Genomic DNA, 19,280 nt, shown 5'->3' on the forward strand with positions numbered 1-19,280 from the left:
CACTTTTGATGTCCTCTTTTGATAGAAAATTGTGTTCGACAGTACCTAATTAGTTTTAACGGTCCTAACAAAATAAGTTCCTATCCGTTCCTTGGTTGCCAGGACAGTCAGGTTTTGAAGGTGCTGCTGTCTTTTTGTGTTTTCTTTGCCTGTAATGATCAGCTTGCACGAGGCTTCCTGTTCCTTAATGTGTTCTTACTTCTTGGAAAGTTGGAGTAATTCGATCATCTGGAAGATTAAGTTCTGGGAAAAATGCTGATCTTTAACTTCAAGGAGGTCAATGAGCAGAATCCCCCTCCCCCCATCTTCCTTGACCTTCCCTACACACTGCAAACAGTCATTAGGATTCAAATTCCTCTTAACTTTTTAGCTTCTCTTTAAGGGGGTTCTCCTGTTTTAAAGTGAAGTTTCACAATTTCCAGATATAAAAGGTGTTTGCGCACCGCTGGTTAAGAGGGTAGCGGCTGCCCCATTTATACCCATATCTTGCACTCTGTTCCTGATGATCAGTCCTAAGAACTAAAAAGAAAGTCGCCCTTGGTCGCTCCAGCACTACAGGTCGGGCTTGTTCAGTAGGGTTTACCTACAGGATGAATCCGGGCCGCCCGGGAATAAACACTTGTGAAGTGTCAGCAGAAGGTGATTGTTTATAGAGCTACAGGCACAAAATCCAAAGAAGAACCCCATAGCCAACTTTAATAACGTTTGATTATCATTCGTCTACGGCAGCTTTACACAACTAGAATACCCTTTTTAAGACAATTTTTTTTCTATTCTACTTTTGTTTGAATGCCTATGGGTGTATTTGCAGTGCTGGATCCGGAGCGAGCATTCACAAATGCCGCCCATAGACATGTAGACATGCAATGGAAAACGCTTTTCCATGTCCATGAGTGGAGTTCAACCACCACTATTGTCTTTTTTTTTTTTTTTGGTTCCCCCCCCCACACTTTTGGGGAAAAATCGCAGCATGTCTTATTCTAGTGCAAGCCTCGCACGGACGGCATCCATTGCAGTCCATAGAAGCTGTCCGTCCCGTGGCGGATGCATGCGCTGTGCACACTTTTTTTTATTTTTAAACTCCTGCTTTACTGCAGTCCCACGGCACAGACGCAGTGACAGCTGCGTCTGTACCGCGGATCCTGACGGCTTCCATTGGCTTCAATGGAAGCCGGGGGAGCCGTCCATGCCGGAGAGCTGCAAAAAAATAGAGCGTGCTGCGGTTATTTTCCCACGCATGCGGTCCGCACGCCGGGAAAAAATGACATCTGCAGGTATTTAATTACTTGCAGATATCCAATGATTCCCTATGGGCGCGGATGGCACACGCAAGAGACCTGCAAGATTTTTTTATTCTATTTTAGCCATGGAAATGAGCTTTTATGCTGCACTATTTCATACATGAAAAGCTGACATGTATAACTGCACTAAATTATGGTGAATGAGTTCCTTTAGGCACCATTTGGGTCCAACATGTGCCAGATCTGACACTTCTGCTATTGCTGCTGCTCATCTCCTAGAACAGAGCCATACAAAAGAGAGCTGTCATACAAGTGTGACCAAGCCCTTAACTGCCTCCACTCCAGTGCCACTGTTTTGGACCCCGCTGTTACGGGAAGTGATGATGTCATGCTCAACATTCACATGGCTGCAGCAGTCATGTGAACAAAGAACATGACCTCACTGATTCCTGTAACATCGGGGACTGGTGGCTGGATGGGGGTGGAAAGTTAAAGGGATTTTCAGGACTTTAGAACTAATTTTTATTTACAGGCTTACAAGGATGTAAAATAAAGAAAAGATGTATACTAGCCTATTCCAGCAGCTCCCTGTCCAGCGCTGGAGCCCTGGGCCCCACTGATTGGAAGACGGGTGGTCACATGCTGTTCATTGGCTAAACAGCCACATGCACAATCACTGGCTTTGGCAGTCATTCTTCCATACCCACTGAAGCCTGCAATTGTGTACGTGACAGCTCAGTCAATGTACTGCGTGTGACCACTCGCCAGCTGCTTCTGGATTCTGAGCAGCGCGGACTGCGGCTGTAGCGCTGGACGGGGAGCAACGGGAGTAGGTGAGTATACATTTTTTTTTTTTTTTCCTTCTTTACGCAATGGTGTAAAGAAAAAATGTAAACCCCTTTTAAAGGGCGATTAATGGTTATTTCATGCCATTGGCTAATGAACATTTTTAATCCGAGTCTATCGAACAATTATATTTTGCATGTAATGTCGGATTCTCCATATACACTTGGCATTATTTAGTTAGGGGGGAATCTCTTGGCAAATGTAAGGTGTCTGTCTTGTGTAATACAGTATTGTTCTAGGAAATTTGTTAATTTCAGTGGTATTAGTATAAGAATTAATTGCTGTGTGTGTTCTTGAGTAGATGGAGCCATATTCGGAGGATTTACAACTATGGACTATTGCAGAAAATTGTAGTGTAGGGCATTGGTGATGTGAGTGTTGGACTGGTATCTGCATGGAATGTACATACAAAATCCTACTCCTACAACCTCCTACAGTGCGTTGGCTGTGATAAATGGCTGTCGGGAACAGTTTGCAAACTTGCGTTTGGGTGTGTGAGGGGTTCTGTCTTGGGCTTTTAAATCAATAAATCGCAATATAAAAGGGCATGTTTGCTTTTCAGATTCCTCAATGTTATGTGCAGACTCGGGAAATATATACTGAGGATTAGACTTGTCCCACAAGAAAGTTTCAAAAAGGCTGTCTCTTCTCACAAGATTTTGGCTCATGTTAGAATAATTTACACAAGCCAGAATTTCCTTCGTAAATGATCTTGCCTCTTTCATGACGTAGAGGCTCTTTTCAAAAGCCCATAAACGGTTAAATTAGTGGCTGCAAGGGCTTGTATTGTTGAATAACCAGAAACCGTTTTGGAGGGCGGTATACTATGTTTGGTATTCGCTATAAAAGGAGTACTTTTAGGCCACCCCTGAATGCCAGCTGTTCTCAGACAGTCAACGTAACTGAGAATACTCCACCATAATGTTGACTTGTCGACAGTGGCTGATTGACATAGAACAGCTTAAAAGTGTATTCCAAGATTTTTGTTTTTTATTGATGACTTATCTCTTGACGTTGTGACCGTAGTCCTGAGCAGGAAGTATAGAGGCATACTGGATGTCAATGGGAGTATAGCTGGTTCTGCCTCTGCTTCCTATGACCACCGGTAATGCACGTCCTGCCCACTGCAGTGACTGTGGGTCTTGGGATCCCCATTCATCAGATCATCATGAGCGGTGGGCCCTGTCCATCAACTACTGATTAACTATCCAGAGGATAGGTCATCAGTGAAAACTGCCTGGAATACCTCTTTAAGGTCCTTTTTACATGGAACAGCTGTTGGACTCCTAAGCCGTCAAATGGACTACTGCCCGATAGTCGTTCAAGTAAATAGGGGCAGAGCGGCCAGGGATCGTTCTGGCTCACCCACCTCCTTTGACAGTAAGCAGGAGTTGCTCAAAGATTGAGTGTCTCCTGGTTACACAGCCTGATGGTTCCTTAGTTTTAGTTCTGCTAAAACCCAAACGTCTCCAACAGGTGAGAGATCTCGCGCTCAGTGTCGGCGGCTTTGTGTGCAGAGGATGACTATCGCCTGAATTTACGATTTCCAGTGAGAATTCAGGCGGTAATCGCACCGTGTGAAGGTACCTTTTACGATGTCCTTCTCAAGAGTGTTCTTGTTCGGAGTGCCTCTGTATGAAGATGGAGGAGCCTTGGGCTTCAGTCAGACTAGTGTGGGTGGTTTTGTCCATAATGCACTTGGAATAAGAGCTTGTAGCGGTGTGCCTAGTATACCACCATGTTTGTACACAACAGAATGCATGGCTGCATTGAAAGGCATAAGCTCAGTAATTGATATGGATACCGCATACTATTGTATGAATGAAGCTTTAAAGGTTTGTTTGTCACCATGGTGCTCTTTTTGAACAATAGTATATAATATAGCCGTCTGCAATTCAAGTGAGAAACGTTTGTGAAGATAAGTTCAGAAGTTGGCAAAAGTAACCTGAATACTTAATGGAAAGTTTTTAATTTCTGGCTTATGAACCAAAGTCATTCTGGTCCAATACTTGGTAGCAGAGAGAGTAATGTTTTATTAGATCATCATAGGAATACTTAATGTATGTTATGTTTGTCTTATATTTTTCTAGGAAATAAGATATCATTCACCCATGCTGCCCATTAAAATAGCGAAGAATCCAGAAAATAAGAACCGGAACAGGTACAGAGATGTTAACCCATGTAAGTAGAGTTCTTGACTTTCTGTTTACCCATATGTAACTGTCACAAGCCTAGGAAGTCCATATGTATGGCCACTGTATAAACATACAGTACATAGCCCATAGGCTCCTAGTATTTGTGGGTAAGGGGGGGGGGGGGGGGGGAATGTATGTATGTGTGATATATCTATTATACACCCCACGTGCCATTACATTGTGACTACACCCTTACACTGCAGAATATTATCTGTGCAAGCATTCCAATATGAACATACCATGTGAGTATACCTAGTGCTATGTTAACATAATATGCTAGCATTTTGACAATACACCTTTAATTTTCTTTTTGTCCTTTCCCAAAACTTTTGACACATTCCTATGAGAGGTCAAAAGTTTTGATATTGGGGTACTAGTGCTTAGACGCACCCTGACTGCTAGATTGAAGCAGTAGAAGTGCTCCTCCAAGCAGTGTCTGTCGGCTAGCTCATGACGGACTAGTAGACTTTCAACTGAGCCTATTATCAGCTTGTAAGCAGGAAATGCGTTCTCGGGTTGGGAGTTTTTGCAGGTTCTTTCTAGCAGTCTGCAGGGGGTCTCAGCACCCAGACTTCCATCAAGCAAAATATTTGACATATTTTTACGATAGGTCAAAAGTTTTTGAAAAAGATAGTTAAACTTTAAAACCAAGTAATTTAAATGTATCAGATGACGACTTTGATTCGCACTGTGCATAGAAACACATTTGGATGGATCCAGTGTATGTTAAAATTGTGTTATTGTGGCATATATATTTTTTTCTGCTTCTGTAGAACAATAGACACCAGAAATGTAAAACTGCATTTAAACATAATAATTGGCATTGTGAGTTCAGTTTATATTGTTAAATGTATCGCGCTGAATTATGTATGCATGGACACTGAAAGTTATTCTCTTTGGAAAGCTTAATGGGAACAATGCTGTATTGTTTAAATTGGTATATTATAATTTAAAAGCTTGACCACATACCTTAAAGACCCCCTTTTTTGTTTTTTTTTTGGTTAAAGACTCTTATGTCTGAAAAGAGAACCCAGAATTCTCCTTTTGGGAGCTAAAAGTTTAAAGAGGACCAAGAATAACTTTCCTCTTGTGCTATGCGTTAAGCCAAAGCTAAACATAAGGGGTCATGTCGGGGATTTATGTTCATTGGCTTTCTATTTAGGAGAAATGCTCTTCACTAATGGATGTTGTTCCATTTTCTTCACTTTTTGTCAATATTTGCAATCTGAGATCTACGAAAAGTGAAATACAATTTTTATCTGATTTTTCTCTACTAAGTCATGGCTGTACAACTGGAAGATTCTCTCTAACCTCTGCAGGACAGGAAGACCGTTTAAAAGGCCTCTGGCTTCCACGCATGCCTGTGTTCTTCCCGTCTCTTTAGAGGATAAACAGTCGGTCTATAGAACTGTTACTAGTAGTTAGGAAATTATAGTACCAGTATGCTACATGGTTCATCCAATATTGCCCACACACAGCTCTACTACATCCATCCTGGCCCCACATATAACACAGCTCTACTACATGCATCCTGATTCCCAGACATCACACACAGTTGTAATACATTCATGCTGATTCCTGCACATGACACACACAGCTCTACTACATCCATGCTGATTCCCACACATAAGACACACAGCTTTACTACATCCATGCTGATGGCTGAAGCTGAGCAGCTTGATGTATAGTTTTATGGGGAAAGCGTTAGAACTTGTGTTTTTTTATTCGTTTTTATTTCTGCGCTTGGGACTGGCCACTGGGCCTCTTATCAGTGATTGTCAGCTATTTCTTTAAATAGTCATTCACAGCTGTCAATCACTGCTAGGATCCCCCATTGTCAAAGATCTGGGAAGAGCATGATTCCCTCTTCTGATGACTTGGCCTTTCATACAGAGGGGATCTTCTTGGCCAGTTAAGTGTCAGGAAATATTGAGCCTGGCAGCCTGGATCCTAAGAAGTAAGAGAGGGTAATGTACTTTCTTTTAATATTTGTTAGCACAATTGTTGGTTCCCTGTAAAGTTTCAGCATTGTCAGCAGCATATTACCTGCTGATATAGGGAGATGGGCTCCGAACAATTATTTTTGTAATGACACAAAAGATCCAGTCTGCCTGACAACGGAACGTTTGCTTGTTTTGTCACCCGTCGACAGTAAGGCCCTCATGTGGCGCAGATTGTTAAAGGCAGCAGAATGCAGCGCTAAGCTTTCACTCACGAACTGAAGGTTACAAGTTCAATCATGCATGGTTCAGGTAGCCGGCTTAAGGTTGACTCCGCCTTCCATCCTTCCGAGGTCGGTAAAATGAGTACCCAGCTTGACGAAGGGGTAATAAACAAATTACCTGAAAGCGCTGCATAAATAGTTCCTTCCCCAGTCCACGTCCCTCTTTACACATGGCATTGATTGTGGGAAGGAATGCTCATTTGCAGTAAATCATAAATGTAAGAAAGTAGATCAGCATTCCTGGGTTTTCTTAAGATAAAAGCATCTTTATTCCTCAGCAGACAATTACAAAAAGTTGTGACGTTTCGATCTGATCTCAGATCTTTTTCAAGAGTGCTGATCTACCTTTTTACATTTATGATCTACTGCTTTGGATCCTTGGGTCCGGGTTCCATTTGGATCGTGCATCGGTGGCCAAGTTGTGCCTTGCGTCTTCTCAGGTTGTGCCGCTATATATCTATTCTTTTTCTATAGAATGCTCATTTGCAATCCCTTCCCATGTGAATGGTCTTTTTAGTCTTCCTTTTTGTGTTTCTCTTTTTTGAAAAGAGCATTTTTTTTTTCTTTCCTGTGATTTTTAGCTATGTTACTCATACAAATTACAGAAAAAGTATTGGAATTTGTAGTGCGAGTAAATGACTGCAATGCTAATCATGCTGTGCTAACCTCCACCTCACCAAGCCACAATGCTGAAGTAATTCAGTCAAAATAAATGACCCAATGGCAAAATGAAGTAAAATGGTAATAAACATTAATCTCACCCATTGTGGCTACTGCTATCAGATTGGTAAAAGACTAGATGGTAAACGTCATAAATATCAATAAAATCGTGTTCTACCCAAAATTTCAGCATTGTCTGTGCTGGGGGTAGTCTTGTCAATAATTTATTATTGGCTGAAACTTTTGTTCTCTCTCCGTTTTATGATTATCTTTCTGAAGTTTCAAATTATTCTGTTCTGTAAAGTGGGCTTTCTGGCTATAGGAAACTCTTCTAAAGGCTCTCTGTCCATCCCCAACCAAATCCTACATGTGCATCGGGGTTCTGCTTTTTTTTTTTGAGTATGATTTCAACTGTTAATTAGCCTTTAAAAAGTGAACGTTAAATACTTCAGTGTTGCAGTATATTTTAGAAGCGATCAAACAATCAAAACTTTTAAGTCCCCCGTAGCAGACTTTTTACAAAATTTAAGTCAAACTTTAAAAATTTTTTTTTTTTTTATTAAAAGGCGTCCCAACTGACTTGAGTGGGTAAGTTTTGTCGGCAAATCAATTAGAATAATAAATTATACGTGTGGCTTTTTCTCTCCACCCCCACCCCCCACAGTTTGTGTGAAAAAACTGATGCTTAAATTAATTAACAACAGCAGAGTAAAATATCGGTGGACCACTATTCAGGATTCTTATCTCTTGGCCAGCGTGGAGAGGGCATCTCTTGTCAAGACCTTTATTACACAAAAAAAAATTGATTTAACCCATGACTGCACATGCAGAAGACCAGGGTCGCCCGCGAGATTTGATATCTCCTGGCTCCCGGCTCCTGATGGTAGCTGGGAGGCAAGAGATATCACCCGGGGACTGCAGTGATTTGGTCTCCAAGCCCATGATCAACGGTATTCAATGGATACCGGCTATCACGGAAAAGTTTAGAGGAAAAAAAAAGTTAGTGTCAGCTGCTCTCATGGATCAGATCCTTGTGGGCAGCTGGAAATACTCACCCCCGTCCTTTGTGATGTCCCGCGGCGATCTGAACCCACCGCGGGCTTCCGCGCATGCGCCGATGTGGTGCGCAGGAGGCCGGAGAGCCCGTCAAATTAAAAATCTATCTGCACCCGGCTGTCAGCAGAGTGCAGGGAGATGTGACTGGGGACCGCTGTATGCGGTTCCCTGTCACATGATCATGTAAAGTTATAATAAAAAAAAAAGAAAAGTTTAAAAGGTAAAGACTGTTCCAGTGTGCTATGGGGCCTGAAAAGCCTTCTAGCAAAATTTCTGTTCTGAAAGCCACCGGCTGCGGCTGCTCCTTTCGGTTTGGGCCCCATTCTGCATACAGACATATTAGGGTCACAATAAGTATGTTTCTGAACACAGGACAAACCAGACGTATCCATTTTGGGGTGTAAATCCTCATTTTTATGTGCACCTTAAAAAAAAAAAAAAAAAACCTTTTAAAATGATGTATTTGCAAAAGTATGAAATTTTATTTTTTTCTCCTCTAAATTGCATTAATTCCTGAAAAAAAACCTGTGGGATCAAAATACTCATGACATACGCGCAAAGGTGCCAATTTGGGTTACCTTCTTTACCTAAGTTCTTACATACTAGCGTATCCCAAAAGTTTGTCATAAAGTATTCAACAATAGATGTGCTTCATTAGCTTCTAAATATCAACGTAAGAATGTAAATGTCTGTATGCTTTGAAAATGACCAATAAAAAATATTTGGAAAAAAAATGCTCATGTTAAAATGGGGTCACTTGTGGGGGGTATCATTCTTACACCTATGAGCATTTGCAATCTTGGCTTGATGCAGAAAAACAAAGTGCTCTTCAAAATGTTGATAATCAGTGTTGAATTTTGTATGTCTCTTAATTGGGTAAAAACAAGTTTTTTTTTTTTTTAAATTTTGTACAGTATATTTACGCATATTTGAGATATTGCAATTGGAAATGTGAAAAAATAATTTTTTCAAAATGTTCCCAATTTTGGGTGCTTTTAATAAATATACATAAATTCTATCGGTCTATTTTTACCACGTAATTGAAGTACAACATGTGGTGAAAAAACAATGTCAGAATCACTTGGATATGCAAAACCTTTAGGCCTCATGTCCACGGGGAAAATCAGGCCCGCCGCGGATTCTCCATGTAGAATCCGCAGCGGGTCCCTCCTTTCCCGGAGACATGAGGCTGAAAATAAGAATAAACTCACCTGTCCTGGACGCTGCGGGTCTCTCCTCTGTCGCGGTCGGATCTTCTTTCTTTGGCCCGCTGGATGTGCTCAGCACGCTGTTAGCGTGCCACGCCAATGCGCCAGGCACATCCTCCGGGCCGAAGAAAGAAGATCCGGCCGCGACGGAGGGAAGATCCACAGCGTTCAGGACAGGGGAGTTTTAATTCTGGTGCGGGTGTTCCGCGGATCAGGACGGCTTCCATAGGCTTCAATAGAAGGGAAAAATGACATCCGCAGGTATTTAACTACCTGCGGGTGTCCAATGCATCCCTATGTGCGCGGATCACGCGTGCGGGAAAAACAGTGCAAATTTTAAATCAGAATTGTCCCGTGGACATGAGGCCTTACAGAGTTATTCTATGTTGAAGTGACACATGTGAGATTTCCAAAATTTGGCTTGGTCACGAAGGGGTTAATATTTTAGTTCTTATGAAAGCTCTTACATTCCCGAGTATTCTTTCCATGGATGTTTGTTCTTTGCCCAGTGTCACTGAACATATAGGGACAGCTTAAACAACTGTAGAGGCAAGTAGATTAAAATGTACTGCGTTGGGAAACGTTTGGTTACCAAAGGATTGTTTGTTCAGTGGTTGTTCAACCTCAACCAGCTTTTATCTAAGGTGTATGGCCAGCTTAAAGTCCATGAACCTCAGCGTACACGCTCTGATGCTCTTACACCTCAGTGGAAATGACTCCCTCCGGCACGGCCCACAGTTTAGTGCAATGCCTTCTAATAGTGCTGACTCTGTGCACTCTTGATCGTAGGATGACTTTGGGAAAGGTTCTCCTTACCTTGCATGACTGTATCGTGTCCTGTCCTTGCCTCTAAATGTATGGTTGTGTGGATAGTCGTAATACCTGTGATTTTTGAAGTGTCCACATGCTATGGGTCATGTAGTACATAAAAACATAACTAGCATTTAACCCTTTCCAATCCAATTTGTATCCTGGTTTTCCTAGGGGGCTTACTCTTTTTCTGCTGTTATACAATGGCGCTATATGCTGGCTAAAGCCAGTACTGCATGCGGTGACACGTTGGATAGGCTCCGACAGCAGAGAGGCTGGCAATATACAGTAAGAGCACCCTGACGAATGTCTACAAACATCAGAGCTGTACAGCCTTAAATCATAATGTCTTCACAGGTCAGACAGTGGATTGGAAAGGGTTAACTATAGCACAGAAGGACACACTACACTAACTTTGAGAAGGGATTCCTAACATAAAAGCAACGATGAATGTGCTTACTGCTGTTCTGCGGTCTTTATTAAATACCGGTTGGGCCTCCACTGGCTCTTTATCATTCTTCTCACTTCTGCTGTAATTTTCTGGCCATTTTTCCTTTAAATGGTAACTGACATTTCAACAAACTTGTGCTTATATAACATCCAATGTAATTACTAGTGAAAGTACTGTTTGCTTTAATTGCCTAAAATTTATGCTGGAAAATCCCTCTAGGGTTTTTCCTCTGAAGCAAGGTCGGTCGGTCTCTTTAGTAACACAGATAACACGTAAATAAAAGTGGAAGGGGATGAAGACTCAAGCTACCCACAGAAGTCTAAGGAGAGTGGAGGGGAGAAAGCTGCTGCAGAGGAGGGTCTCGCACAGATATGCTGCTGCATGCAGCTAATGCTAAGTGCTAGCAGTTATAAAAATATCATCTACACTGCTCAGTACTGCTGTATAATATCCTTAGTGATGCTGTTGCTTGCACTACAGAAAGATAAAGGTATCCTGCTCTCCTATGTAAGCAGTGTATGGAGCCATCATAGCAGATGGGCTCCAAGCACCAACTTGTGGAAAACTGGGCAGTAGAGATGGAGCTTGCCGAGGGGAGAATTGGCAAAAAATTACACTTGGATGTCCAAGCCATATAATGGACAGGGGTACTTTTACTTCTCATTTACACACGACTGCATATTCAGGAAAGTCAGCTACACATTAATAATGGACATTGTTAGCGACCTAAGGTAAAAATGTTAGTGTGCACAAATGCTTAAATCTATATGGGAGTCCTTTGTCTGGGGAATGCTTTAAGCTCTGTCCTTGAGTTATTTGTTTAGCGAGTCAATTTTATTTGTCAAGTGAATGCTTATACAGCGCTTACTGTAAACCGTCTGAAAACAGCTGATGAATGAATCATAAGTGTGTCTTGGATATTCCAGTAAGAAATGATTCTGTGTTTGTTCCCTAAGTCGATAAAAGGCCTCGCCAGATCAAGTCAGGCAGAAACCAGGGAGCAATCGCCACAATGCCAGACAGGACAGGGACAGGATTTCTTTACACTGACTTTTGTGGAATTGCGGTCAGCAGTAGTTTTGGTTTTCTCTAGCCTTCTAATGTTAGACACACGAGACCTGTTGCCTAGTGAAGCTTCTTCTCCATGGGGTGGTTTCTTCCTGGCAACTGAAAGCAATGACATGATTGTGTCTACTTGTTCGGTCTTGTCTATTTTTTAAGGAATTCATCTCGACTTCCAGGTAAGCATTTACAGAGCGTGCTGAGTCTTGTTCTGCATCTCACATTATAGTTTCCTTCATGTAGAGCACCTTGCCTGATGAGGTACGTGAATCTTGTAGGTGGAATAACCTTAGAGATAAAAGCCGCGTTGGATGTAAACTTGATGCTAGATTAGGGGACTACTTACGAATATGGTGGTGCAGATATATTTGTGCAGTAGACCGGAAGAAATACTAATCCATGCCCCAACAATGTGTGAACACAACATACTCTACAGCCGAATGGATTCCCTTAAATGGAACTAGTTGCCAACAATTCTGGCAAACAAAAAGTTAAGATTTCTGCTATTTTATTCCAAAGTGGATCACCCTTCAATGTCCCAAATTATGTTGGCAACTAGGCCTATGGAAATCCTACTTTGCCTGTGTTAACAATGAAAGGGATGTGGCCCCTTTGTATTGCTAATAGGGAGGGTCCTCTAGTTCAACACCTCATGAATCAATCCTTGGATAGACCTTCATTGTCAAAGTCCTGAAGAACTCTGTTCTTACAGCAGCTTTTAAATGACCTGGTTTGGCATTTTGAAGTCTCGAACAGCCCTCTTTTCCCCAATGAGATCTCTGGATCCCATTCAGGTGTGGCAGCTAGGGTCCTGGTGAAGGACCCCAGGGCTACCTTAAGTGTTTGTCTATTAAGCACGCTCGTAAAAATACACTGTACTGCAATACAAATAGTACAGTGGACAAACTATCACAAGTTAAAGTCCCCTCAGGGGACCAAGAAAAGTAAAGATAAGCAAATATTTATTTTATTTAATTTAAAATATTAAAAGGTTTGGGGGGAAAAACCCTCTTCACGTAGTTATGATTAAAGTACATCGGTACTTGGGGGGATATCTGTCACCACTTTTTTAATATATACCATTAAACGCTATCTTGAAGGCTATTGCCACACTTATACCCCCTGAACAATATTATACAGTAAATATTTATGTTTTGGCGAGATAAAGAGTTTAAGAAATGGTGTGTTTTTTGTTTAGATTAACAGGCTGCAGGGAATTTTTTCACCCTCTCTGCTCAAAACATGCCTGTAGCATGAGTGATTCTTAGAACTGCATGCATAATATAGTTAACCCTTTCATGACCAAGGGTCATTGATGCCTGTGACCAGGTCACATTCTGTAGTTCCGGTATTCCCACATTTAAAAATAAGGAAGAACTTTGGGGGGGGGGGTGGGGGGGGCGGTTTGTCTACATGAAACCTTGTTTGTTTGTTTTTTTTCTTCGAGGGACAAGTTCTATTTTTCAATGGCACCATTTAACATACCATGTAATGTACTCAGACTTAAACATTTCTAAGTGGGCGAAGTGTGAAAAAAGAAACCCGAAACTGCCCTTTTTTTTTCCCCCCTTAAATGCCACATTTATGATGACGTATCTTTATTTTGTAGGTCAGTTTAAGTACAGTGATAAATTTTGTAATACTATAAAAGAGCCAGTTCAGAAAAAAAATCTGGATTGTCTTCTGTTGCCATCATTTGACCCCCTATAACTTTTATTTGTCTGTTGATGGAGCTATGCGAGGGCTCGTTTTTTGCATAGCGTCTTGTAGTTTTCATTGGTACCAATTTAGAGAACATGACCTTTTTTTTAAATTTTACCTTGGAGAAGAAGTGACCTAAAAAGCACAATTCTGCCATAGCATTTTTTTCCAATGGAGGTAATCATGTGGGATAAATAATGTAATATTCTAATAAATTGGACCTATATGGATGTAATAAAACTAAAAGAAAAAAAAACACGTTGAAAATTAATTTTTAGATGCAAAAGGTGGTGTAAGGGTTTTTTTTCTTAATATTTTAATTTTTAAAAAAAACTTTACCTTTTTAACTTTTTTTTTAAACAGTTTAGTCCCTATAAGGGACTTTACTTGTGATCGTTTGATTGCTTATATTGTATAGTGCAATACTAGCAGGCTACTTGTTAAAAACGGGCCACAGGCATGTCTTTAATAGGCAAACTATCATGGCAGCCCTGGGGGCCTTCTGAAGTTCCCAGGCTGCCATGATGCCTGACTGCAACACTGCGATCTTTATCCCGGCAGGGCCGTTCGGGACAAGTACATCTTGTTCGGTACATTTTTAATGCCGCTGTCAAAACTGATAGCTTTTAAAGGGTTAACTGCCGTGGTCAGTTTTTTCAACAATAGATTTTGCCTCTAAAATGGAACAAAGCATGATAAAAAACACTATAGCGTACAAGTTCTTGCACTAACATTACAAACAAATCGCAGAAAAAAGGACATATGAATTCCAAAATCACAGAAGGCGGCCATTCTTACTACCCTACAGTAATTTTGTCGGGGTTACTAGTAGTTGTGATTGGCTAATGAACTTGCTAATCGGCCAGAATTTCTAATAAAATGAATGGTCATATAGGCGCTCCGTGCCCCAGGGACAGGCTGTGAAATGTATGCTGGAATTTAGGAGAAGCACTCTTCATACCTGCCTAGATGACCCAATTTCCAATCCAGCCTTTTGCTACATAGCAATGCCACTGGGCAGTTTTGTGGCAGATGGCACCACTTGCATGTTTTCAATCGTTAAAGGGATGAAATCTGCAGGTAAAGCCTATAGCATACAGTCACATGCTGCAAATCTAAAATTGCATTGCTGGTCAGTGTGCTCTACAGATGATGATTTCTTGTAATTTCATCCACATGGATTGTTCTGTAACCAATGATTTTCTGCAGGTTAAAATCCATTGTGGAATATCTGTAGCATTTATGGTGTTCTGTGGAGTATTGGGCTGGCATTTTGTGTGCCACAAATCTCACAACCCCCCTTGTAACAATATTCTCCATGCTTTAGACTATTGTGGCAAAAAAGTGGTTTACTAGAAATGGGGTAAGCTGGGGTCCTTATATGCAATAAAGGTGTGTAGGGGTGGCTTTCCACTTGACAACAGCGTACAACTATTGTCCAGATAGTCGATAAAGCAAGTTATGAGCGTTGAAAGGACTGCTGTGCTTTTACAGAGAGCGCTGGTTGTTTTGTAGTTCTATTTTGAGACCGAGAGAGAAACTACAAATGACTGTAACTTTACACCAGGCAACTTTAGGTGAACTGAAACAAAACGTCTGTTTAGGTTAGCTGAAATGAAAGCAGCAGTGACTGAATGAGTACTGGAGGCTTGTTTACAGGGGGCAACTGGAGGACAGATTTGCTCTTTTGGGGGGTTATTCAAATGATGGTCATCCCATATAAACCACCTTAAGGCCTCCTGCACACGGGCAGATCGGGCCCTGCATGCAGGATTCCCGCAGTAGAGTTTGTCCCGGTTCCCAGCCAGTGACCCCAGATTACCTGTCTGGTGGCTTCTCCTGCGCTGACTGGCAATCTGTTGCGCATGCGCAGTAGTGGCCGGCGCTAGGCGATGACACGTATCCCGCTATACTACCCCAGTGCTCACTGTGGAAGTGCCGCGAGACGGACTGCATCCATTGACTTCAATGGAAGCCGTCTGTGCATAGCCCACACAGAATCGCAGCATGCAAGCGGAAGATCGCAATCAATTTCCGCTCATGGAGAAGGAATCGTGATTTGCCATAGCATGCTATGAGGCGAAACTTGCTGTGGAGTCCGGTGGTGGATGCCTACCCTGGACTCTGCAATGCAAATCCACCTGTGTGCAGGAGGCCTAAGGCCTCTTTCACACGAGCGTAGTTTTAATGCTGAGTAGGTCCATCAAAAAAATCTCACCTAAAAGAACCTATGGTCACCTATGGGTTATTTCTGACGAACAAATTTTATTGTTGCGCCTAAAAAATCGTGCGTCAGACGATAGGACTTGAGCATGATTTTTTTAATTTATTTTTTTGACGCAAAGATTCCTCCCCGTCAAAAGATAGGACCTGCCCTATCTTCTGATGACACAACTATTGGAATCTATGCAAGCTAGCTAGTAAAGGGAGGGGGAGGGAGTTTAACTTCCCTGCAGGGATGAAGGGGGTCACCAAAGGAAACTCCCTTCATCTCAGGGCTGCAGCGTTGGTGTAAAGCAAGACGCCGCAGCTAGCCATGTTAAAATCGTGGAAAATAGCTGCGATGTAAGGCTCTGACAGCCGCAAATTTTTTAGCGTGGCTATCGGAGCGCTAAAATGACTTGTGTGAACGAGGCTTAAGGATACTTTTAAACAGGCCAATAGTCACCTGAGTAATTGCTCAAACGAGCGATTACAGGAAACTGTCAACCTGTGTCAACCGGACACCCAACAGGGTACTGAGCGAGAAGTTGCTTAGTAGTCTATAGTTGCTGCGTTTGAGCTCACTGAAACGGAATAGCTAGTAAGGGACTTCTCGCTCCGTACCCTTTTGGGTGCCGGGTTTACACAGGCTGACCGTTTCCTGTAATCGCTCGTTTGAACAATTACATTTACACGGGCTGATAGTCACCCAAGTATCTCACATTCATCTGGAAGGGAGGCGGGTGGCCAGAAGAAATCTCCGGTGCGCTGCGCCTCCAATCATTAAATGGCTATTACTACTGTCAGGGGTGACAGTCGTTGGGATGGCTGTGGGGTGCTGAAGCACAGTCGTCCTGTCTACAATCACACTAACTCAGATTTTTCCCCCCTTTTTCTTCCACCTTATTGTTCAGTATTTTAATATAGTGTTTTTTTGGGGGCGCTTTTTTTTTTTTCTTTTAAGCCCGGTGCTAAGTGGACTTCATTTTGCCGACTTCTCGTGCCTCCGGGAGGGACTATACTGTGCGCTAATAACTTCAGTGCTATATATGATTGTTAAAGAACGCGTCTCCTGTTACTGGAAAACTAACACTGGCGACTCGGTAGTTTACGGAATCCTTGCCATGTTTACACTACAATATGTTATGTTAGACTATTGTTAAAATAAACCTCATATTACTTTGTGGGGGAGAAAGATGTTACCGTATCTCAAAATTGCAGACCGAACCCACATTATCTCAGTCTTAAAAGAAACTGCATCTGCGCAGTTCACTCTCGTACAAGTCAGCGCATTCTATGGTTGTGCAGGTCGTGTACCGAAAATCTCACTTTCCATGAAGCTCAGGCAAAGAAACAAATGCGCTGTATGTGGGGTGCACAACTGTTCCTGCCTGCATAGAGCTGTACATCGGCGCATTCACACCTGTAGGTTAAGTTGAGATTTCTGTCTTCCGTTTTTGGAACAGAGCAATGAAAAAAAAATGGAATGAAACGTTTCCGATCTTTTTACCCAATTGATTTCAGTGGGTTTAAAAAAAACGCAAAGCAAACAGAAAGGTTTCTGTTAGTTTTACTTACTTTTTTTTTTAAGGAAAAATAAAATTCAGTCTGCAGCTCTAGTTTTCCTTTACAAAAAAATGGAGCAGGAGCAAAAGGAAGGAAACCTTTCTATGTGCTTTCCTTTTTTGTTTAACCCGCTGAAATCAATGGGGGAAAGCAAAAGCGTTTAGTTGCTTCCCCCCCCCCCCCCCCCCCCTCGTATTCACTGCCCCAAAAATGAAACGGAAAGACCCCAAATTGAGCCGTAATGCCGGTGTGAATTCATCCCAACTCACATGTGACTGATGTCATTTTCTCTAATCTGACATGAACTTGTTTGCGAATCGAAAAACTTGAGGCTGGTAGAGATTAATTGTGCAGCTTCAGATACCATGTAGTGGTTAGTGACAGTTAATTAGCCAGCAGTATGTATTTATGGCTTATACTACAGTGGATCCAGTAGTGCTTTTCCCCTGATGTAATTTTGATAATCAAATGAGATGAATTGCTACCATTTAGTTTTCTCTTGCAGATGATCATAGTCGTGTCAAGCTACAAAATGTTGAAAATGATTACATCAATGCCAGTCTTGTCGTTATGGAAGAAGCTCAGAGAAATTATATTCTAACGCAGGTAACAGAAAAAAGCAGCTATAGCGTAAACTGATGATGTAAGCAGATTTCATTAAAAAAAAGGGAAAATTTTGGATAATCACAAAAATATGGCCATTTTAGTTGCCATTGTGCTGATAGGACATAGATGGGTAGACAAAAACACCACCTCCTTAAAATGCAGGCGGCCCAAATGCTGAATGGAGGAGCATATCGGATGTAAAGTCATGATGAACAGCCGCTCACATGGCCACCTCATAATGTGGACTGCTTAGTACTACACTTGTATATTGATAAAGCTTGGTTTAGACACGATTATCGCTCAAAAAATCTTTTGAGCGATAATCGTTGTGTGCTTACAGCGCAAGCTGATCACTCAAACGTTGAGCGATCACCTTGCACTCCGAGTGGAGGATGCAGAAGACAAGCTAGGTGGCCCCGCTTGTCTTCTGCATCCAGCTGTTCTCTGTTCAGAGCGCCCGGCTGTTACAGCTGTTTTCTGCATACCCCGCCTGTCTTCAGGGAGCTGGATACAGCTAAAACAATAGTATCAGCTGAATCCCACTGTGAATCCCTGATAACTGATTGCTGATCTTTCAGCATACTGAAAGAGAATGAGGAGCGACGGCTTAACGAAAGCTGCACAATGTCAGGGCAGTTAGACACAACGATTATCACCCAAAAGACGGCTTTGAGCGATTGTTTTTTTTTTTTTTTTTGAGTGAATCTTTGTGTCTAAAAGGGCCTTAAAGCATAGAAAGGGTGCCAGATTGACTGCCGCGTGTAGTGCATCATGTAGATCCACAGCCGATAACCTAAAATTTCATTTAAGTGGGCTGCCCTGCACCCCATAAGTGAACCACACTGGCACCGACACCCCGGGCTCCCCGGCACTCAAAGCCATACTGCCTGTTACATAAGATACTGATGAATGCAAATGTGCAGATTGCCAAAGTGCTCAATGGAGGAGTGTTGCAAAAGTGCCAAGTACTGATGAATAACCACTCACGTGCCCATCTTGCACAATGGGTAATGCCTGCTTAGTACTAAAATTGCACATTGAAAGCTGTGGCTTCCCACCCTCTGGCTTCATCACCCCAGCATCTGAAGACACACTACATGATACAAAAATATTGATAAATACGAGGTATAAGCGAGCCAGAGGGACGTGAACGATTGCTGTTTAAACCAAACGATAACAAGACTGGCCGACAATGGTGTTTATGCCTGCATAAAATGAACGCCAAACTGTTTTCGTTTCGTGTTCAGTAATTGGCGCACATTTAGACCGAACACTTATTCACTTGTTAAACAATTTTTTGAATGCTAATCCTTACATCTAAAAGAACCGAGTGACGGCCTTTAGCCCCGAGTGACGGCCTCTAGCCCCGAGTGACGGCCTCTAGCCCCGAGTGACGGCCTCTAGCCCCGAGTGACGGCCTCTAGCCCCGAGTGACGGCCTCTAGCCCCGAGT

At 42.2% G+C, this 19,280-nt stretch overlaps 1 protein-coding gene across 1 annotated transcript in view; it reads left to right on the forward strand.

The window, feature by feature from the left end:
- The window catches only part of PTPN2 (protein tyrosine phosphatase non-receptor type 2), a 48,825-nt gene that overhangs the window by 14,333 nt on the left and 15,212 nt on the right, over window positions 1-19,280 (forward strand). The window contains exons 2-3 of the mRNA XM_066579519.1: window positions 4,178-4,268; window positions 17,728-17,828. Of these exons, the coding sequence (XP_066435616.1) occupies window positions 4,178-4,268; window positions 17,728-17,828 (192 nt within the window). The remainder of the gene's footprint in view (window positions 1-4,177; window positions 4,269-17,727; window positions 17,829-19,280) is intronic.

The sequence above is a fragment of the Eleutherodactylus coqui genome, chromosome 9 (assembly GCF_035609145.1).
Source record: "Eleutherodactylus coqui strain aEleCoq1 chromosome 9, aEleCoq1.hap1, whole genome shotgun sequence".
Taxonomy (NCBI): domain Eukaryota; kingdom Metazoa; phylum Chordata; class Amphibia; order Anura; family Eleutherodactylidae; genus Eleutherodactylus; species Eleutherodactylus coqui.